General features: G+C 40.5%; 1 protein-coding gene across 4 annotated transcripts in view; it reads left to right on the top strand.

The window, feature by feature from the left end:
* gnptab (N-acetylglucosamine-1-phosphate transferase subunits alpha and beta) overlaps positions 1-23,372 on the top strand; it is a 77,844-nt gene that overhangs the window by 7,836 nt on the left and 46,636 nt on the right. For all 4 annotated transcript variants that reach the window (XM_072267399.1, XM_072267400.1, XM_072267402.1 and 1 more), the window contains exons 3-8: positions 117-202; positions 8,519-8,638; positions 8,807-8,845; positions 9,838-10,043; positions 10,861-10,925; positions 19,138-19,272. In XM_072267399.1, coding sequence (XP_072123500.1) covers positions 117-202; positions 8,519-8,638; positions 8,807-8,845; positions 9,838-10,043; positions 10,861-10,925; positions 19,138-19,272 — 651 coding nt within the window. The remainder of the gene's footprint in view (positions 1-116; positions 203-8,518; positions 8,639-8,806; positions 8,846-9,837; positions 10,044-10,860; positions 10,926-19,137; positions 19,273-23,372) is intronic.

The raw sequence follows: 23,372 nt of genomic DNA, 5'->3' as shown, positions 1-23,372 counted from the left end.
AGTTAAATTCTAGTACTCTAAGGCTGTTATTCAGATGATACTGAACTGCGCTCGGAAGTGTGTGTTAATGAACAAACAATTTACATTTATTTTTTAATTTAATTTTGTTTCCCTAGGTGTTCTTGGAATGGAGTCGGGATCAGTATCATGTCATGTTTGATTCATATCGTGACAATGTAGCAGGAAAATCATTTCAAAATAGGTAAAAGTAAAATCAAACCCTCCTCGATTACTGGTTTAGAGCATTAGAGCCAGAGACGTACAACACTACAGAACAGAGACAGGCCCTTCCCTCCAGCACCAAGGGGTTGCCCTTTTTTCACTGTACGTGCCAAGATATTAATCTGCCCAGTCCCATCGACCTAAACCCGGACCATAACCGTCCCATCCATGTCATTATCCAAATTCTGGTAGTTCATTCCGTGCTCTTACTCCCTTCTGAATGAAGGAGCTCCCCCTCAGGTTCCCCTTAAACATATCACCTTTCACACAACTTGTAGTTCCAATCTCACACAACCTCAGTAGATTTACCCTATCTATACTCCTCATACAGATTGGCTTGACCGTAATGTAACAAAACTAATAACCTTGTATCCTTGAATCTTCTGTGCCAAACTTAGATTTTCTGGTCCACTGGGTGGTGCATCTACTAATATCTCAGAATCAGATTTATTATCACTGGCATATGTCATGAAATTTGTTAACTTAGCAGCAGCAGTTCAATGCAATACATAATATAGAAGAAAAAAATATAATAAGTAAATTACAGTATACTTTGAATAGATTAAAAATCATACAAAAACAGAAATAATGTATATTTAAAAAGTGAGGTATTGTTCAAGGGTTCAATGTCTATTTAGGAATCGGATGGCAGAGGGGAAGAAGCTGTTCCTGAATTGCTGAGTGCGTGCCTTCAGAGAGGGGATACTCTCTGGAGTTCAGGAGAATGAGAGGGGATCTTACAGAAACATACAAAATTTTGAAAAGGAAAGATAAGATAGAAGTAGGAAAGTTGTTTCCATTGGTAGGTGAGACAAGAACTAGGGGACATTGCCTCAAGATTCGGGGGAGAAGATTTAGGACAGAAATGGGGAGAAACTTTTTCCCAGAGAGTGGTGAATCTGTGGAATTCTCTGCCCAGGGAAGCAGTTGAGGCTTCTTCACTAAATATATTTAAGAAACAGTTAGATAGGTTTTTACATAGTAAGGGAATTAAGGGTTATGGGGGAAAGGCAGGTAGATGGAGCTGAGTTTACAGACAGATCAGCCATGATCTTATTGAATGGTGGGGCAGGCTCGACGGGCCGGATGGCCTACTCCTGCTCCTATTTCTTGTGATCTTGTGTGTTCTTGTGTTCAGGCTTCTGTACCTCCTACCTGATTGTAACAGTGAGAAAAGGGCAACCCCTTGGTGCTGGAGGTCCTTAATAATAAACGCTGCCTTTCCGAAAATGTCCTGGGTACTTTGTAGGCTAGTACCCAAGATGGAGCCAACTAAGTTTACAACCCTCTGCAGCTTCTTTCGGTCCTGTGCAGTAGCCCCCCACCCCCCATACCAGACAGTGAAGCAACCTGTCAGAATGCTCTCCACGGTATAACTATAGGAGTTTTTGAATATTTGTTGACATACCAAATCTCTTCAAGCTCCTAATGAAGTATAGTCGCTGTCTTGCCTTCTTTATAAATGCATTGATTTGTTGGGACCAGGTTAGGTCCTCAGAAAACTTGACATCCAGGAACTTGAAGCTGCTCACTCTCTCCACTTCTGATCCCTTTATGAGGATTGGTATGTGTTCCTTCGTCTTACCCTTCCTGAAGTCCACAGTCAGCTCTTTCGTCTTACTGATGTTGAGTGCCAGCTTGTTGCTGCAACATCACTCCACTAGTTGGCATACCTCGCTCCTGTACGCCTTCTCGTCACCATTTGAGATTTTACCAACGATGGTTGTATCATCAGCAAATTTATAGATGGTATTTGAGCTATGCATAGCCATACAGTCATGTGTATAGAGAGAGTAGAGCAGTGGGCTAAGCACACACCCTTGAGGTGCACCCGTGTTGATCGTCAGCGAGGAGAAGATATTGTCATCAATCCACACAGATTTGGTCTTTTGGTTAGGAAGTAGAGGATCCAGTTGCAGAGGTGGGGTACAGAGGCCCAGGTTCTGTAACTTCTGAATCAGGATTGTGGGATCAGCATCCTGACATAGGTGGTTGTGTTGTTCAGGTGGTCTAAAGCCATGTGAAGAGCCATTGAGATTGCATCTGCCGTTGACTTATTGTGGTGATAGGCAAATTTCAATGAGTCCAGGTCATTGCTGAGTCAGAAGTTCAGACTAGTCATGACCAGCCTCTCAAAGCATTTCATTACTATAGATGTGAGTGCTCCCGGGCGATAGTCATTAAGGCAGTTCACATTTTTCTTCTTAGGCACTGGTATGATTGTTGCCTTTTAAGCAAGTGGAAACTTCCACCTGTAGCAGTGAAAGGTTGAAAATGTCCTTGAATATTCCTGCCAGTTCGTTGGCACAGGTTTTCAGAGCCTTACCAGGTGCTCCATGAAGACCTTCCACCTTGCAAGGGTTCACCCTCTTTAAAGACAGCCTAACATCGGCCTCTGAGACAGAGATTACAGGGTCATCAGGTGCAGCAGCTGTACAGCTGTAGTTATATTCTCCCTGTCAAAGCGGAAATAGAAGGCGTTGAGTTCATCTGGTAGTGAAGCATCACTGCCAATTATTGTCACTGATACATTTTGTCTTGTGGCAGCAGTACACTATCATACATAAAATATACTGTGAATTATAATAAGAAACATTAATACTAAATGCAAAAAGAGAGGTAAAAATAGTGAGATAGTATTCATGGGTACATTGTTCAGAAATCTGATGATAGAGGGGAAAAAGCTGTTCCTAAAATGTTGGATGTGTGTCTTCAGGCTCCTGTACTTCCCCTCTGATGGTAGTAATGAGAAGTGGGTATGTGCTGGGTGATGAAGATCCATAATGATGGATACCACCTTTTTTGAGGCATTGCCTTTTGAAGATGTCCTTGATGCTGGGGAGGCTAGTGCCCATAATGGAGCGGGTTAAATCTGCTATACTCTGCAGCTTTTCTGATCCTGTGCAGTGGCCCTTTCATGCCAGACAATGATGCAACCATAGAATGCTCTCCACAGTACATCTGTAGAAATTTCCTCATCTTTTGTGACATACCAAATCTCTTTTAAGCTCCTAATAAAATATAGCTGCTGGTGTGCCTTTGTAATTGCATCAGTATGTTGGGGTCCAAGATAGATCTTCAGAGATATTAACACCCAGTAACTTCAAACTGCTCACCCTTTGCACTGCTGACTACTCAATGAGGACTTTCCCTTCCTGAAGTCCACTATCAAATCCATTGTCTTACTGATACTGAGTGCAAGATTGTTGCAACACCACTCAACCAGCTGATCTGTCTCAGTCTTGTATGCCACGTTGTCACCATATGAGATTCTACATACAGCCGTTGTGACATCAGTGAATTTATGAATGGCATTTATGCTGTGCCTCAGCGCACAGTCATGGGTGTAGAAAAAGTAGAGCAGCGAGCTAAGCACCCATCCTTGAGGGCGCCAGTGTTGATTCAACACATTTTTAATCTACTTAGTTTTAAGATTTATATTGTGATATAAACATAGCAATCAATCCATTAAGTTTAAATGAAGCATTAGAAATGGGGTCCAAGTAATTTGAAGCAAGGATGGATAACAGACCCAGTGAGTCAGATGCAGAACCATTGGGATTACTGAACAATGAGATAAAAGAGTATCAGAATTTTATTGTACTATTTGCTTGAGTACTGACACATGTAAACATGTTCCATATCTCTTGTTTATTTTAGCTAATTGGCTTAATACAAGTTTTATTAATTGCTCACTTGAGGGGACTTGTCAATTTACTTTATGAAAACACGTAGTCCTCTTTTATTGTCATTTAGTAATGCATGCATTAGGAAATGATACATTATTTCCTCCGGTGTGATATCACAAAACACAGGACAGACCAAGACTGAAGGAACTGACAAAACCACATAATTATAACACATAGTTACAACAGTGCACAATACCATAACTTGATGAAGAAGTCCATGAGCACAGTAAAGTTCAAAGTTTCTCAAATGTCCCACATCTCACGCAGACGGGAGAAGGAAGAAAAACTCCCTGCCATGCCGACCACAATCCAACTCTGAGTCATCCGAAAACTTCGAGCTCTGATTAGCTGTCTGACACCGAGTACTGAGTGCCATCTCTGTCCGAACGATTTGACCTCCTTCTCAGTCGCCAAAAGCAGGCAAGGCCGGGGATTTTGAGGCCTACCCTCCGAAAGATTCCCAACCACACAGTAACGACAGCAGCGAACGGGCGTTTCAGAAATTTCTCCAGATGTTCCTCTGTGCTTTCACGTCCATTCTCCATCAAATCAGAATTGTCCACAGCCCCTATTTAACAGATAAGATATCATTTTTCACCGGAGGGCTGCGCACACGCAGGCACACCGCCATCTTCTCCTCCTGCCTTATGTGGTCTTTTAGAAACCATGTTATCTGTGTCAGAACACAGCTTATTGAGTGGGGTGTACAGAAGAGAGAATGTGAATCTGTTGATTGAATGAGGCCTCTGTTGGTTAGTGTCGACCATGTATGTTGCATCCTAGCTGTCTAGCTACACAAGCCTGAGTAATAAAATATGGAGAGCAAGCTGTTGCTCATGTAGCAAGCTCCCCCTCTTCACACATCTGATGAACTGAAAGGAATGGCAGAGACCGATACAGTTTGGCACCAGCAGCTTTGGAAGAGTTGCCAGTCAGAATTGAACTCAATGTAGGACTGCCTTAGGGACTCCAGCTCCAGACTTTTTTCTTGGGATTTACTTCCGAAGCCTTCCCCATGACTGGATGAGGCTGAAAGGTGGTGGAGGTTTGAGATTAGAGTTCTTCTTCTAGATGAGCTGCCAACCACAGTTGATGAGCCCCATCTGACCAAAGCAACTGGTTTTAAAGCACCAGTAACCCACCTTTGCCCCTTCTGTCAGTAGAAATGGTTCTGCCAGGCTTGGTAACTAAGCCACACATGAAGGCCAAGAGCTGGACTTGGTTGTCAGAAGTTAATTGAGTTGCACACCACTGGGAGCGTTTAATAGGTAGTGGGACCTTGTCCCCACTACCACTCCCAGCTATAACAACCTTCAAGGAACTAAGTGAGTGTATTAATGGAACATGAATTGAACCTTTAAAACAAATAGTTGCACTTGTGTAGGAATTGCAGCTCCAAAAGGGCCACATCCTTGTGGTTTTGAGGCTGAAGTGCCTCAATGACCCGGAGAATTATGTTGGCCGAAGTCAAGACTTTGTGCTTTGGCTCTTGGTTGTGTCATCCATGTCAAATAGGTCAAAAGGTAGAGGCCTGACTAAGAGTGGTCCACCAGTCCTCCAGTTTCAAGGGTTCAGCTCAGGGCTAACAACCCAGACTGGTTACAGAAACAGCAATAAAAAGTCCTATATCTGAGTACAGCGGTATTCCTGAGTCTCCACCTGGGACTTGCATGGCTAACAGTCGTGAAAACAGAGAGGAAGCTACTGGCACGATGAAGGAAGCCCTGAACATTGCCCAGACGAAGACCAAAGTTGTTTTCTGGAAAGATGTACTGAGATGGAGGACCTTTCTTGCTGTCTGATATGCCAGCAGGCGTGACGAGCAGTAACTAAGGAAGGAATTCAGTGGGTTGAACAGTGGGGGAGAGGGAAGGAATTGACAACATTTTAGATATGTTGCTTGAATTTCCAGCATCTGCAGAATTCCTTGTGTTTTAGATTGAGACTGTCAGGACTGAGAACGGAGAGAGAAGGCAGCCAGAATAAAGAGAAGAGTGGGGACAGGTCTTTCAGGAGCCAGGAGTGATAGGTGTACCAAGTAGGAGAGATGGTCAGATGGAGCCAGCTGTGTTGGGGGGGGTGGTGTGGTTGGGAGCGGAACTGGACACTAGATCCTGCAATCTGGAGCAGCAACCTGTCTGCTGGAGGACCTCTGGGAAGCAGGTAGTAAGGAATTGTCAATCCTGCATCAGGACAAGAACAGGAGAAGGCTAGTATAAAAAGGGGAAAGGGGAGTGATGAGACAGGAGCCTAAGGTGATTGATGGACTGAGGAGGGGCGAGGGCTGATGGGTTGATCAGACTAAGTGGGGGAGGGGAAAGGTATAATTAGGAGGCAGCAGTTAGATGATAGGTGGAAGCAGACAAAAAATTTGTGTATTTGCTCTTACATAGTTTCTTACCTCCAAACCACCCAAACTAGTTTGCACTCAGAACTCATTATCCAACGAATTGCTCTCTATCAATTAGCATATAAGCAAAAGCTCTTTGTGTGTAGATATGTGTTTAAAACAAAAGTGTTTAATCATTGAAGAGTCAACTTGTTTATGTAAATATCCTGATCCATTCCTAAACCACTTGTATCGATGGTTTTCTGCTGAGTGGATTCTAACAGAAGGGAAAGGGATGGAGGGTTCTGGTCCGGGTGCAGGTCAATTGGACTAGGGAGGATAATAGTTTGGCACAGATTAGATGGGCTGAAGGGTTGGTTTCCATGCTTTGTGACCCTAAGTGAGTGCATTCTTGACACAGCTGCACAATGTGATTTTTGAAACCAATCCTGCTTGTAAGCTTCAGTGGAAATCATTTGTTGGCCAATATCATTTCATTTTAGGTGTTTAAGCATTTTAATGTGTTTATTAATTTAGGCTGATTCCATGAGGAAAATTATAAGGTACATTTGTGCTCATTTGAAGATTGGGTTCAGTACGAAGCAGAAGATCATTTGTAATATTGTGTTTTTTGTTGTTTGTGGGAAGTCCATATCCTTATTCATTACAGGTAATAAGGATGGAGCCAATTAAGTAATTTTGAAGTGCAGGCAATACTGTAAGAAAAGAGGATCTAATTAGCATGTGGAAATCTCCATGAAAAAGCAATGTGGTAGTATCATCACTAATGTAGCTTGTGGCCATCTGAACGATAAATACTGGGCAAGGTATTTGAGAGATTCCCTTTGCTTTTCACAAAAATGCCACTGATTCTTTTCCTTTGGAATGGAGCTTAGTATTTTGTAACTCAACACCTTTGATTGTGGATGGCTTCTTGAATGCTGTGCTGGAGTCTAAAACTTCTACTCTGAAACTGGGTGGCACTCTACTCTTCAGCCTTCAAGCTAGAGTTGGTTAGCTACCACTGAGCCATTTCAATTTGTGGTAGCTTTGATTTATGTGTCAGTATGTTCAAGGTAACATGATAGATTTAAAGGTTGTGTGGATGGGTGGTACCATAAATATTACTTCATACAAGTATATGTGGAATTTTTGAAGGAGTGGTTAAGAAACATGGAACCTTACTGTACATTTGACACTTAATACCTGGTTTAGTGAGGAATAACTTAAATCAAGTTTGTGGAAATGCTTCAAATAAGAGATTGGGGCTTATTAGTATTGAGCTTATCAAGTCAGTTTTACTGTAATGTAGCAACTTTCTAGCTGCTTTGAGAAGAGGAGAAGTGTGAGGCTGTACCTCTGTATGGGTCTCCAGCTTTCAATTCTTAGGAGTGAACATCATCAGGGGGATTCCTTGGACCACCACCAATACTTCCATGATAGTAGGGAAGGCTCAGCTGTGCCTATACAATCGTAGGAGTTTAAAGACAGCAAATCCGCTCCAAAAGCTGCTGGTAAACTTTTATTGATGTGTGATTGAGAGCATACTGACCTACTACCACATTACAGTATGGTATACTAGCTGCAACAAGATCGAAAAAAGCACCACATCAAGTGGTCAGGACTGCACAAAACATCACTCAGACACAACTATCAGATAGGGAAACCATTTACAGCTGGCGATGTCTACAGTGGGCTTGCAAAATCAGGATGGGCTCAGCCCGCCTGTCCTCCCTCCCAGTAATCACCTGTTCAATCTCTTACCAGGAGATGCAGATATATCTCTGCACAGACATCCAGACCGAAAAACAGCTTTGTCCCCATGGCTTTTGTGCAACTGAACACCCTCCCCACCCCCCATAGTCCAAAGGCATAATGAACAATCTCTAAGTGCAATATATGGGCATGTGCAATATTTGGATTTAAATGAGACAACAGCCTTCCTTTGATATCAGAGCTCTTTTTTAAAATCCGAGATTTAATTCTTGATGCTATTTTATATTTAATCATTGTATTTTATAACATGGATATGTGCAATACTTAAATGGGCTGTGACTGTTTCCTTTAATTTTAGATATGATCGTTTTTAATTCAGTTGTAATTTAGATGTCATTCTAAATAACTCGGACATTATTTTAAATGTAGTCATTGTGATTTTAGTAATTGAATTGCCAGTATGTTGTTGTGCACTGAATGGAGTTGCACTGCAATCTGGTTGTCCTTAGACTGGACTGAAATTAACAGTATACTATTTTATTACCATTTTTGTTATTACTAGGTTATGTCTACCAATGCCAATTGATGTGGTATATACATGGGTCAATGGTACAGATCCAGGTTTGCTAAAGGAACTACAAGAATTAAGGGAGCAGATGAAGAAAGACCAGCATAAGCTGAGGTGTATTTTTCCTTCAACTTTTTAAACATGCCTTTTGACATTTTATTGCAAATTTATGTATTATTTTCACTGTCGGTGTTTCTGCATAGATCTAGGTTTGTGTGGCTGATCTGAATGCAGTAGCTCCTACTTTTGTTCATTCCATTAACACTATTTTCTTTCTTTTAGAGAAAGTCTTGGAAATGTCACAGAAGCTACTATAAAAAGGTAACTTGTACGTGAACCTATTTTACTGTACAGACATTTTAAAATGTTAAACTTCGTTGTCTTAGTTTGTATTATTTTAGGTAAGGACAGGAGGCAGCTGAGACATTTTTTATATACCTTGTCACTGTGAATATTTTTCACAATAGTACTAGCAGTAAGGTCATTTGTAAAAGTAGTTATATTTTGTAGGATGTTTTGCTTATTTTCAAATGCCATAATGATGCTAAGTGATATCAAGTCCTTATTAACCTTTCTGTTTTCAGAATGTTTTGTAAATACATACTGTTGTTTACTAATGACTAGTTATGTGACTAGTTGCTTGCAGCTTTTGAGATGGCATGAACAGGGCCTAAAGTCAATTGGTTTAGGATGGGCAGGCTTTACTCTTAGTTCAGCTGAAAGCTAGAAAAGTTCTCATTTCATAAACATAAAAGATTCTGCAGATGCTGGAAACCCAGAGCAACACATAAAATGCTGGAGGAACCCTGCAGTTGAGGCAGCATCTGTAGTGGTATAAAGAGTTGATGTTTCTGGTCAGGACCCTTCATCAGGACACTTCTTCAGTCCTGATTAGCGATCGCTACTCAAAACGTTGTCTGTTTATTCCCCTCAATTGATGCTGCCTGACCTGCTGGCTTTCAACATATTGTGTGTGTTGCTCAAAAGTTCCCATATTCTCATTTGAATTTAAACTTTAAGCTGTGAGGATCTAAATAGATTAGTGCATATGGATTTGAAGTGGGGACTTCTCTCCTGTAGTGGAGAATGCTTTAGTTTTACAAAGAATATCTTGACTGGGAGGTCTGTGATTTGCCAAGTTCTTTAGAGGGAGAAGCAAGCAAATCTCCCTGTTGATTGGAAATTGAATCGAAGCTGCCTGCTCCAAAACTGATTATAGCAACAAACATTTATTTATGGCTGAGGACACTAAGCAGTGAGTCTGGTAAATGTTTTTAATATGACTACAATAAATGCGGTTTTGTTTATTACAGTGAGAAGCAACCGGAATGTTTGTTATCGCACTGTGTAAAGGGACCCATGATCGTTTTGGATCCAAGTTTACCAGCAAACATTACAGTCAAGGAGTTGCCTTCAATCTTCCCTCACTTCCGTGCTGTAAAACATCTGTTTCAAATACCAAAGCTGAAAAGCCCATCATCCAATATTACTGTAGTTATGTTTGATAATCAAAAAGAAGGTAACTATAACACAACTTTAAACCGTGTATTTGGTAAAGTAGGAAGTTGATTAAAATTGTTGGCATTTTATTATTTTTTAAAGCTATAAATCATCGAGAAAATGGATGTAAAGTTAATCTTTGAGATATTGGACAGTGTGGGAGAAATTTTTTCAAAGTTCTAAAATTGTAGAATGCACTGTGGTTGAAGCAGAATGCATTTGAATGGGATGGTAGTTTTGCCCATTACATCAGATCTTGTGGAAGTGTTCAAAGGAGAGCTCTGCAGAAGATTGGTCAGTTGGTTTATGGCTTTTGTGGGATCTTGCTTTGAATGATTAACTCCATGATAGCCATGACTAAATTTCTACACTAATTTATGTGAATTGTTTTTGGTTCACACAAAATTTGGCTTGATAGCTTCTAAGTTCATCTGTGAAACTTGTATTGGGCCATAAAACTCATTTAATACAGGTACTGCAGCAGGTCCAGTCATGATTCATATAGTTTTATCTCGGCACAGTAAGGTAAAGCTTTACAGTACCACTGACCAGCGTTAATTTCCCTCCGCCGTCTGTAAGGAGTTGGTACCACCTTCCTATGATCACATGGATTTCTCCCGGTGCTCCCACATTCCAAAGATATATGGATTAATAAGTTAATTGGCCATGTGTAATTGGGCGGAGAGGGCTCGTTAGGTCAGAAGAGCCTGTTACCATGCTGTGTCTCCAACAAATAAGTAATGGAATGGTTGTATTAAGAAGCAAATAAAGCTTTATGCAGTCAAAATGTATTATCGACAAATCTGCATGAATATAATATTCAATTTTTCTTTTAGTGGATGATGCCCTTTCAACAACACAAAACCAAAATGATAAACAATTGGCGTGGAGAGGTTATCTGGTATGTGTTTGTTTTCATATCTAATTCTTGGAGCAATGCCATATTGTTATTCCATTTACTTAATCAGGTTCACGCTTACAGTGCTTGCTTAGAAAGCTTAAGCTATTTGTATGATCTAGTCGTAAAACGTAGCATTATTCAAGCTAATTTTGGACGTTTGGCTGGCTAACTGTTATCAAAGTAGGACACATAGAACTGTGTGATTGCTACACTGCAGAGGAAGACAATTGGCCCATTAAATCTTGTCTGTTAGTTGAGCAACCTATTTCCTTGCCCATGTACTAATCTCTCTCAAGTGTCACTCCAATTCAAAGTAAATTTTATTATCAAAGTACAAACCCCATTTCCAGAAAAGTTGGGATATTTTCCAAAATGCAATAAAAACAAAAATCTGTAATATGTTAATTCACGTGAACCTTTATTTAACTGACACAAGTACAAAGAAAAGATTTTCAATAGTTTTACTGACCAACTTAATTGTATTTTGTAAACATACACAAATTTAGAATTTGATGGCTGCAACACACTCAACAAAGGTTGGGACAGAGTTAAAATAAGATTGAAAAGTGCACAGAATATTCAAGTAACACCGGTTTGGAAGACTCCACATTAAGCAGGCTAATTGGTAGCAGGTGAGGTATCATGACTGGGTATAAAAGTGGCGTCCATCAAAGGCTCAGTCTTTGCAAACAAGGATGGGTCGTGGCTCACCCCTTTGTGCCAAAATTCGTGAGAGAATTGTTAGTCAGTTCAAAAGGAACATTTCTCAATGCAAGATTGCAGAGCATTTAGGTCTTTCATTTAGGTCTACAGTACATAATACTGTGAAAAGATTCAGAGAATTCAGAGACATTTCAGTGTGTAAAGGGCAAGGTCAGAAACCACTGTTGAATGCGCGTGATCTTCGAGCCCTCAGGCGGCACTGCCTAAGAAACTGTCATGCTACTGTGACAATTATAGCCACCTGGGCTCGGGAGTACTTCGGAAAACCATTGTCACGCAACACAGTCTGTCGCTGCATCCAGAAATGCAACTTGAAACTGTATTACGCAAGGAGGAAACCATACATCAACTCTATGCAGAAATGCCGGCGAGTTCTCTGGGCCCGAGCTCATCTCAGATGGACTGAAAGACTGTGGAACCATGTGTTGTGGTCAGATGAGTCCACATTTCAGCTAATTTTCCGAAAAAACGGGCGTCGAGTTCTCCATGCCAAAGGTGAAAACGACCATCCAGATTGTTATCAGCGAAAGGTGCAAAAGCCAGCATCTGTGATGGTATGGGGGTGCATCAGTGCCCACGGCATGGGTGAGTTGCATGTATGTAAAGGTACCATTGACTCTGAGGCGTATATTAGGATTTTAGAGAGACATATGTTGCCATCAAGGCGATGTCTCTTCCCGGGACGTCCATGCTTATTTCAGCAGGGCAATGCCAGACCACATTCTGCACGGGCTACAACAGCATGGCTTTGTAGACACAGAGTGTGTGTGCTTGACTGGCCTGCTGCCAGTCCAGATCTATCTCCTATTGAAAATGTATGGCGCATCATGAAGAGGAGAATCAGACAACGGAGACCACGGACTGTTGAGCAGCTGGAGTCTTATATCAAACAAGGATGGACAAAATTTCCAATTGCAAATCTACTACAATTAGCATCCTCAGTTCCAAAACGATTAAAAAGTATTATTAAAAGGAAAGGTGATGTAACACAATGGTAAACATGCCTCTGTCCCAACTTTTTTGACTGTGTTGCAGCCATCAAATTCTAAATTTGTGTATGTTTACAAAATACAATTAAGTTGGTCAGTAAAACTATTGAAAATCTTTTCTTTGTACTTTTGTCAGTTAAGTAAAGGTTCACGTGAATTAACATATCACAGATTTTTGTTTTTATTGCATTTTGGAAAATATCCCAACTTTTCTGGAAACGGGATTTGTATATAGATATCACCACATCCAACACTGAGATTCATTTTCCTGCGGGCATACTCAACAAATCTATAGAATAGTAAATAAAATAGATCAATGAAAGCTCGACCAGAGTGCAGAAGACAACAAACTGTGCAAATGCAGTTATAAATAAATAGAAATAAATAACCAGAACATGAAATAACAAGCCAAGGCGTCCTTAAAGTGAGATCATTGGTCATGGAAACACCTCAATGGATGGGCAAGTGAGTGTAGTTATCCCCTTTTGTTCAAGAGCCTGATTGTCATGGGGTAGTAACTGTTTTTGAATATGGTGGTGTGAGTCCTGAGGCTCTTGTACCTTCTGCTTGATGGCAGCCATGTGAAAAGAGCATGGCCTGGGTGCTGGGAATTTCTGATGGATGCTGCTTTCCTACAACAGTTTTCATGTAGATGTCCTCAGGGGTTGAGAGGGCTTTACCCGTGATCTACTGGGCTGAATCTACTACCTTTTGTAGGATTTTCTGGTCAATGACATTGATTCTATTTCTGTCATTCCAAATGGCAGAGAAATTCAGATCATAACCATTTTGTATATACGTACCTGAAAGTGTTTTCTCCACACTGACCCTCCACTTCCCTGTATCTTTTGCCCTTTGTTGGATTGGACTGTAGAATTGTTATCTTCTGTGTTGTTTGTTTCCTATTCTGTATTTTTATATACGTGATTGTTCAGTGAGTTTTCCAGTGGTTACATATACCTCTGTATTTTTTCCGAAACTTCTTGGTTTCTGTAGTGAATTTCTCATAACTTGAATCTGTTCTTTAATTGGAACTTCAATGGAATCTGTGGTCTGTTATAAGAAGACCAGGCCACCTTTGTTTTTTTTTAAACCTTAGGCTCTTTCCTTCTACTCTTTCCTTCTATGTCTCTCACTACACTTATAACTTCTTATAACGCTTAATAAAACAATGGTAAGCAACAAGTTTTATGGTTCATTCTTAACTTCCAAAAGCATCAGGATCCAACACCAGACTTTAAAATCTGTGCTCTCAGTGTCCGGCCACCTCCAGTAAGTTCAGGATGTGTCCGATGACCAGTGACAATTCGTCTTCTTTGTTGGGGCTCTTGCAGAATCCAATAGTAGAGCATTAAACTGAAATCTGTCCCTATTGACTTGAGTAGTGAGGTGCTGAAAATTAGTAATAGATTTTTTTTAACTTTGTGTGTTTTTTAACTTCAAATTAAATTTATTTTAAGCGACTTAAAATATGTTTTTCTAAGTATCGACCATTTAAATATTGTTTCAAAGTCTTTGCAGTTTTGACAGGAGACTGCTCCCTGCCTCATCATCAGGACTGGTGTCATATCCCAGAGCAGGTTCTCAGCAGTGTGCCATCTGAAAATACAAGTGTTTGTTATGCCTCATCACCTAGTTTGTTCAGGGTGGAGAGTTTGGTCATTCAGCCCGGGTCAGTACAAGCAGGTGAGGACCAAGATGGTGAAACCTGGTAACTCGCCTATGTTAGGTGGGTAGGTGAATATAAAATATCCAAAAGCAGGCCTCTTTTGTTTTTATTTAGTTCAGCAGTCTTTGGAAGAATGGTATTGATATTGCCCTTCAATCATCAGCCTCTTGAGCCAAAAGGGATAATTTCACTCAACTTCACTTCCTCCATCATTGAAATGTTCCCACAGCCGATGGACTCTGAAGGTCTCTTCATCTCATGTCCTCTATTATTTATTGCTTATTTATTTATTATTTCTTTCATTTGCAGAGTTTGTTTTTTGTACACTGATTGAACACCCAACTTGGTGCGGTCTTTCTTTGATTCCATTATGGTTATTTTTCTGTTATGGATTTATTGAGTATGCCTACAAGAAAATGAATCTCAGGATTGTTTATGGTGACATGTACTTCGATAATAAGTTTACTTTGAAATATTGTATTCTTATAGTTTTGAAACCTTGCTAAATATTGGACAATTAAATATTGTATTGTGGACATCCTATGTTGATGCCAGAATGTGTGGCATGTTAACACAGCTGACACATTTCACTGTACCTTTTGATGTGCATGTGATAAATAAATCTGAATCTGAACTGATTACATGGACCTGAATATGATGTGAATGAATTGTGATTGAGGTCCTGTAACCTTATGCAACAACCCACTGGAGGAACCGTATGAAATGGGCAGCCTCTTGAGAATGAAAGGAATTATTGACTTATTCCTCTCCTCCCACAGGTACTGCTCAACCCGCTGAGTTCCTCCAGCAGATTGTCTTGCTCCTGATTCCAGCATTTGCAGTTTCTTATGACTCCTATCATATTTTGTTAGATTTTGAAGAAGCAATTTGCCAGTGCTATCTTTGCAAAGCGTACACCAGAAGAGCATGGATAAATATTGGAAGGTCAAATATGATGGCAAAATATAGTATTAATGGTAAGACTCTTGGCAGTGTGGAGGATCAGAGGGATCTTGGGGTCCGAGTACATAGGACACTCAAAGCTGCTGCACAGGTTGGCTGTGTGGTTAAGGCATACGGTGCACTGGCCTTCATCAACCGTGCAATTGAATTTAGGAGCTGAGGGATAATGTTACAACTATACAGGACCCTGGTCAGACCCCACTTGGAGTACTGTGCTCAGTTCTGGTCGCCTCATTACGGGAAGGATGTGGAAACCATAGAAAGGGTGCAGAGGAGATTTACAAGGATGTTGCCTGGATTGGGGACCATGCCTTATGAAAACAGGTTGAGTGAACTCAGCCTTTTCTCCTTGGAGTGATGGAGGATGAGAGGTGACCTGATAGAGGTGTATAAGATGATGAGAGGCATTGATCGTGTGGATAGTCAGAGGCTTTTTCCCAGGGCTGAAATGGCTGCCACAAGAGGGCACAGGTGCAGGGGAGATGTCAGAAGTAAGTTTTTTATGCAGAGAGTGGTGAGTGCGTGGAATGGGCTGCTGGCAGCGGTGGTGGAGGCGGATACGATAGGGTCTTTTAAGAGACTTTTGGATAGGTACATGGAGCTTAGAAAAATAGAGGGCTATAGGTAATCCTAGTTATTTCTAAGGTAGACACATGTTCGGCACAACTTTGGGCCGAAGGGCCTGTATTGTGCTGTAGGGTTTTCTATGTTTCTAATTTTGAAGTGCTGAAACGATTCTTGGATAAAACTGTACATCATTATCTTGTAATAAACTGATCAGAATCATCAGTTTAAAATCACTGACTTATATTGTGAGCAGTTTTGGTCCTCTTATCTGCGAAAGGATGTGCTGGCATTGAAGGAATCCAGAGAACGTTCATGAGAACGATCGTGGGGATAAAAGGGTTAGTGTATGGGGAGCGTTGAATGACTCTGGGCCTGTACTTAATGGGGTTTTGAAGAATGATGGAAGGATCTTATTGAAACCTACTGAAAATTGAAAGGCCGGGGTAGATCTACCAAAACGATGTCAGTATGATATCAAATGCTTTTAACAACCTGTTACAGATGTGTGGTGGAGAGTATACTGACTGGTTGCATCACAGCCTGATGTGGAAACACCAATGCCCTTGAACTGAAAATACCACAAAAAAGTAATGGATACAGCCCAGTCCATCATGAGTAAAGCCTTCCTCACCATCTACATGGAGTGCTGACCCAGGTCATGCTCTCCCTCTTGCTACCATCAGGAAGGAGGTATTCGAGCCTTCGAACTCACATCACCAGGTTCAGTTATTAGGCTCTTGAACCAGTGGAGATAAATTAATTCAACTTCTCTTGTCCCTTCACTGAAATGTTCCCACAACCTATGCACTCATTTTTGAGGAGTCTTCATCTCATGTTGTCAATATTTATTATTATTATTATTTCTGTTTTGTATTTGCATTTTGCCTTTTGCACGTTGGTTGTTTGTCCACCCTGTTGTGTGCAGTCTTTCATTGATTCTATTATGGTTCTTGGATTTATTGAGTATGCCGACAAAAAAAAATCTCAGGGTTGTATATGGTGATGTAAATCACAAAAGTACTTTGATAATAAATTTACAGTGACCTTGATTTGCTTTGAGTGGATCTGGCAAGGATATTTCCAATAGTGGAAGAGTTTAGGACCAGAAGGCACAGCTTCAGAATAAAAGATGAGGAGGAATTTCTTTAGCCAGAGTTTGGTGAATCTGTGGAATTCATTGGCACAGATGGCTGTGGAGGCTGTCATTGGGTATATTTAAAACTATGATTGATTGGTTCTTGATTAGTAAGGGTGTGAAGGTTTACGGGGAAAAGGCAGAAGAATGGGTTCAGTCAGAATATAAAGCAGTCTTGATTGAGTAGCCCAATTCCACTCCTGAGTTATGGTCTAATGATATTACTGTAAAATACACCAAAAATAAAATTAAATTAAGAGAAATGTAGAAAACCTACAGCGCAATAAAGGCCTTCAGCCCACAGAGCTGTGCCGAACATGTACTTATCTTAGAAATTACCTAGGGTTACCCATTGCCTCCTATTTTTCTGAGCTCCATGTACCTCGCCAGGAGTCTCTTAAAAGACTCTATCGTATCTGCCTTAACCACCGTCACTGGCAGCCCATTCCATGCACTCACCTCTCTCTGTGTTTTTTAAAAAAAAACTTACCCCTGACATCTCCTCTGTACCTACTTCCAAGCACCTTAAAACTGTTGCCCTCTCCTGCTAGCCATTTCAGCCCTGGGAAAAAGCTTCTGACAATCCACACGATCAATGACCCTCGTCATCTTATACACTTCTACCAGGTCACCTCCGTTGCTCCAAGGAAAAAAGGCTGGGTTCACTCAACCTATTCTCATAAGGCATGCTCCTCAATCCAGGCAACATCCTTGTAAATATCCTCTGCACCCTTTCTGTGGTTTCCACATCCTTCCTGTAGTGAGGCGACCAGAACTGAGCACTGTACTCCAAGTAGGGTCTGATTAGGGTTCTGTAGAACTGCAACATTGCCTCTCAGCTCCTAAACTCAATCCCACGATTGATGAAGGCCAGTGCACCATGTGCTTTCACAGAGTCGGCCTGCGCAGCAGCTTTGAGTGTCCAGTGGACTCGGACCCCAAGATCCCTCTGATCCTCCACACTGCCAAGAGTCTTACTATCAATACTATATTCTGTCATCATATTTGACCTATCAAAATGAACCACTTCACACTTATCTGCATTGAACTCCATCTGCCACTTCGCAGCCCAGTTTTGCATCCTGTCAATGTCCCACTGTAACCTCTGACAGCCCTCCATACTATCCACAATGACTGAACTCATCATCAAATGAAGTGTTAAATCTTTGATGACCTTATCAGCCTACAACTGTATTGCCCTCATGTGTAAACATAAATAAACTAAAAGTTGAAATAATGCTGCGGTAAGGCATTTGGGTAGATGAGTGCTGAATTTGAGTCCGTTTCATTGCAGCTGCACTAGGTCACTTTATTATGTACAGGAGTGGAACCCAGTCACCTAGCCACTCGATATTCAATGTGTTGTACATTTAGATATACTATTCTGCACACCACTGTTCTAACACATGGTTATTTGAGTTACTGTCACCTTCCTTGGCTGGATTAGCCATGATCTTATTGAATGGCAGAGGAGGCTCGATGGGCCAGATGACCTACTCCTGCTTTTATTTCTTATGTTCTATCAGCTTGTCTGGCTATTTTCCCCTGTCCTCTCATTAATAACATGCTTTAATCCACAGAACCGTTGCTCATTGGATGTGTATTTTTATTTTTAGCACTATTTTTTGTAAATTCTAGAGTAGGGGTTTCCAACCTTTTTTTATGCCATGGACCCCTACTATTAACCAAGGTGTCCATGGACCCCAGATTGGGAACTCCTGCTCTAGAAACTGTTGTGTGTGAAAATCCCAGGAGATCAGCAGTTCCTAAGATACTCAAACCACCCCATCCAGCACCAACTATTATTCCACAGAGTAACTTAGATCACATTTCTTCTTCATTATGATTGGACTGAAGAGCAACTGAACCTCTTGACTATGCCTGCATACTTTTAGGTATCAAGTTGCTGCCACATGATTGGCTGATTAGATATTTGCATTAAGAGCGGGTGTACCTAATAAAGTGGGCACTGAGTGCACTTTACAGCTCCGTTAGGGAGATGGAAGTTATTTACAACTATTTTGTATAACAAAATTAAATTTGCTGAGCTTATTTTTCGATTAAAAGCCAGTTTTTGCCAGTTACATGAGAATTGTGAATGCATGAATAGCAGTGAGAATTTACTGTAACTCTACACAATTAACAGCAAGTAACTGTTTTGTCTAGACCACAGATAAAGACTCTCCTGGATCCATTCTAATGCAAAATCTTGCTTTCTTGAGTGGTTTTCCAGCGTCCTGCAAAGAGGAGGAACAAATTCGAGCCAAGCTGCCACCATTTATTGCAGGCAAAATGAAACAGGTAATATCTTATCCTTACACTTGTTTTGAATTTTAAGGAAAATGTGTTATTTCATTGATTGCAAAAGGAAATCAGACTGTTGCTAGCTCAGTATTCCATGGGAACATAAGAACAGAAACAGGAGTAGACTTTGGCCCCTCAAGTTGCTCAGTAAGTTCATCAGTGATTTGGTTTCGGCCATAGTCGTCATTCTTTATGTAACCCATAATGCTCTATATCCTGCTGGTTCAAACTTTGGTCTCAGCCCTGAATATATTTAGTGATGTGACTCAAGTGCTCTAGTAGAAAACTTTCACAACACTCTTAGCAAGGTTCTTCCTTGTTCTCATTGGTGATTCTTATTCTAAAAAATTTCTCTTAAGCTTGATTTCACCAAGAAAAGAAGTGCTGGCAATGGAGAGGGTCCAGAGGAGATTCATAAAAGTGATTCTCAGAATGAAAGGGTTAATGTATGTGGAATGTTTGGCTTTGGGCCTGTACGTGCCAGCGTTTAGAACAATGGGGGGGGGGGTGATCTCATTGAAACCTATCAAATATTGAAAGGCCTAGATAGAGCAGATGTGGAGAGGATGTTTCCTATAATGGGGGAGTCTAAGACCAAAGGGTGATGAATCTGTGGAATTCATTGTCACAGGTAAGTCACTGGGTGTATTTAAAGTGGAGGTTGAAAGTTTTTGATTAGTCAAAGCATCAAAGGTTACTGAGAAAAGGCAGAAGAATGGGGTTGAGAGGGATAATAAATCAGCCATGATGTAATGTTGGAGCAGACTTGATGGGCTGAGTAGCCTAATTCTGCTCCTATGTCTTATGATCTTAATTAAAAACTAGTTAAAGTGATTTGACTTTGTTTCCAAATTGACGGTCGATCAGACTGATTGTTTTAATGCTTGCTTTCACTAACCCCTAAATTACTAAACACCACTAAATTACCCTGAATCTTCATTCAATTGTTATAGCCTTCCAAAACTAATTCCCTTCCCCGAATTCCTTTCTGATTCCCCTCATTATGTTTTCAGACGTACTCCAGTACAAAGTAATTTGTGACAATGTGTCAAGGTCAGTCTGTTCTTCCTACAGCCTTTGACATGGTTTGTTTAATTTTCATGTTAATTTCCACCATCGTAGCTCGCTCGGTGACTTGACCAATTAGCTACAAAACCACTTGCATACAATCTGTGGTCTTTCTACTTCTCCACTATACATTGTCCATGACAATATCATTGGAAGATCTTTGCCTGCTAATTATTTTGCTTGTTTTGGACATGACTGATTTCAGCCACTAGATGGTACTCTGCACATTTTCAGGCTATCTGTGCTTGGGGTTAATATTCCAGCACATTATGGCGTGGGATTTATTGTTTCACTATCTAACCTTAGTCACAAGTTCTTTTTGGAAAAATAGTTAATTAACTGTGGTAGCAGTACAAGTTAGAATTTAATTTGGTCATTAATAAAGGTTCAACATTGGTTAAATCTCTCCTGCACAGATAGTGGCGTGTGTGTTAACAGTGCATCAGTTCTACATGTAACGCAATGTATGGCATGGAAACAGGCCTTTCAGCCCATGATGTCTATGCTGACTGTACCAATCCAAACTAATTCAATCTGTACTCAGGAGTGACTACCACTTTCCGTATTAATTTGTGGAGGTATGAGGGATAAATTGGCTGTGGTAGATTACATTAGTGAGAATGATGGTGGGTAAACAATGATTAATATTTGAAGACATTTGCAACAAATCTGCATTCCTTTAAAATACTTCTGGAAAAGTGAGCCAGCCATGCATTACAGAGGAAGTTAAAACTGGTATTAAATCTAAAGATTTGGTTTATAAAATTGCTAGAATAGGCAGACTAGGGACATATTTTAAAAAATCAACAAAATATGTTCAAAAAATTAAGAAAGTGAAAATAAACAATGTGAGTAAAGTAATAAGATAAAAATTAGTAGAAGCTGCTTTAAGTATATATTTAATAAAGGGCTAATGAGGATAAATGTGGTAAAAGACAGGAGAACTTACAATGGAGAGTAAGGAAGTGGCAGAGGAATTAAACTAATGCTTTGTCAGCTTTAAGTAGCATGATCTTTCTAATTGTATGATATCAGGCAGTGTGCAGGGAATGGAGGGGTAGGCAGAAGAGATGTAATGTGGCATCATGTCCAGAGCAGACACTGAAGGCTGAAGGGCTTCTTTGTGTGCTGTATTGTCCCATGTAAGTCAAGTACTGCAGTACAATATTTTATAGCACCTTTTAAATTCCAACTGAGCAGAAGCACATTTGCCTTTGCAACAGTTATTTAATTACTAATGTAAAGGATGACACGGGCTAATTGGAAATTGTTTGATCATTGCTCAGGATTTGAGAAATTTGATACTCTATCCATGTATCCCCTTAAATGGGTCTATGCATTTCAACAGCATAGTATTGGAAATTCAAATCAGGCGTGGCAGAATATCAGTCAGCCAATGCTGGGGTCATCTTTCAATTGTCCTGGCTATTCTTGACCTCTTTCCATGAAAAGCCTCAACGGACATGCTAGATCTTTAGGCCTTAACGAAAGGAATATTTTTAGAGTATTATCTAAAAGTCATATTGAACATAGGATGGCAATAAATTATTCTGTTTGTAGCTTACCAATGAACTTGATGCAGTGAATGTTTCCAAACTGAAATAATTTCTTACTTTTGTGAATAATGACTGAATGTTTCTTTGTCCTGTTCTTCCCTATGCCACGCAAGTGTTGTTTAATTGATATTCCCTCTGCTATAATGCAAGTTATTTTGTAAGCTGAGAGATTGGTTTATTTGACCTGGTATGTAAATTTCATAATTAAGGTGTATTATACCACATAAACATTAAACTGTTGTTCTGTGGACAGAATTCATTAGCTATGAAACTGACTGTTCAGAGGGGTCCACAGGAGGTTCACAGTTTTGGGCCTCTTATCTAAGAAAAGTTATGCTGGCATTGGACAGGGTCCAGAGGAGGGTAGCGAAAATGAACCCAGGAATGAAAGGGCTAACATGTGCGGAATGTTTGATGGCTCTGGGCCTGTACTCTCTGCGGTTTAGAAGAATGAGAGGGGATCTCATTGAAGCCTGTCAAATATTGAAAGGCTTGCACAGAGTGCATGTGGAGAGGATGTTTCCTATAGTGTGTGAGTCTAAGACCAGGGGACAGAGTCTCAAAATAGAGGGATGTCCTTTTAGAGCAGAGATGAGGAGAAATTAATTTAACCAGAAGGCTGAATCCATGGAATTCACTGCCACAGATGGCTGTGGAGGCCACGTCATTGGGTATATTTGAAGTGGAGGCTGATAGGTTCTTGATTAGTCAGGGCGTCAAAGGTTACAGGGAGAAGACAGGAGAATGGGGTTGAGAGGGCTAATAAATCAGGCATGATAGAATGGAGCAGACTCAGTGGGCCGAATGGCCTAATTCTGCCTCCATGTCTTATGGTCTCGTGGACTCTTGTCAGAAGTTGCATGGATATTTTTGTTGACCTTCAATTGGTCACACTTGTGCCTTTACTTTCCTCTTCAGATTGGTCTGTCAAACCTGTAGCAAGATCCTGATCAACTTAAACCTTCCACCAATATGGAATGTAAACCTGTTCCATGTTAATGGATACAAGTACCTCAAGACAAACATTAATATGACATAAACAGCTTAAACCTAACTATGTTGCTAGTGGCTAGATCATCAGAATTTCTTCCCCTGCTCAAAAGTTGAAATGTCTTGCATATCTCAGACATTTAAATATTTGTAAATGAATTCTGAACCTTGTAGCAATAGTGTAAAAACAAACTTAATTGCCTTGGACTGAAGATCAGCCTTTCCAGCAAGTAAGTATTTCAAATCCAGGCTCTTTGGATGGAGGGAACTTTGGCAGGAAATTTGGATTTGAAAAGCACCATGTTTATTTTATTACTTTATTGAGCGATATAGTGCGGAATAGGCCCTTCCTGCCCTCGAATCACACCGCCAGCAACCCACTGATTTAACTCTTGCCAAATTACAGGACAATTTACCTACTAACTTACTAAACGGGATGACGTCAGATCAAATGTCGCTGATAATTGGGCATCCACGATTGTT

Source organism: Mobula birostris, chromosome 9 (assembly GCF_030028105.1).
Source record: "Mobula birostris isolate sMobBir1 chromosome 9, sMobBir1.hap1, whole genome shotgun sequence".
NCBI classification, from domain to species: domain Eukaryota; kingdom Metazoa; phylum Chordata; class Chondrichthyes; order Myliobatiformes; family Myliobatidae; genus Mobula; species Mobula birostris.
This window is presented reverse-complemented; position numbering and strand designations above follow the sequence as displayed.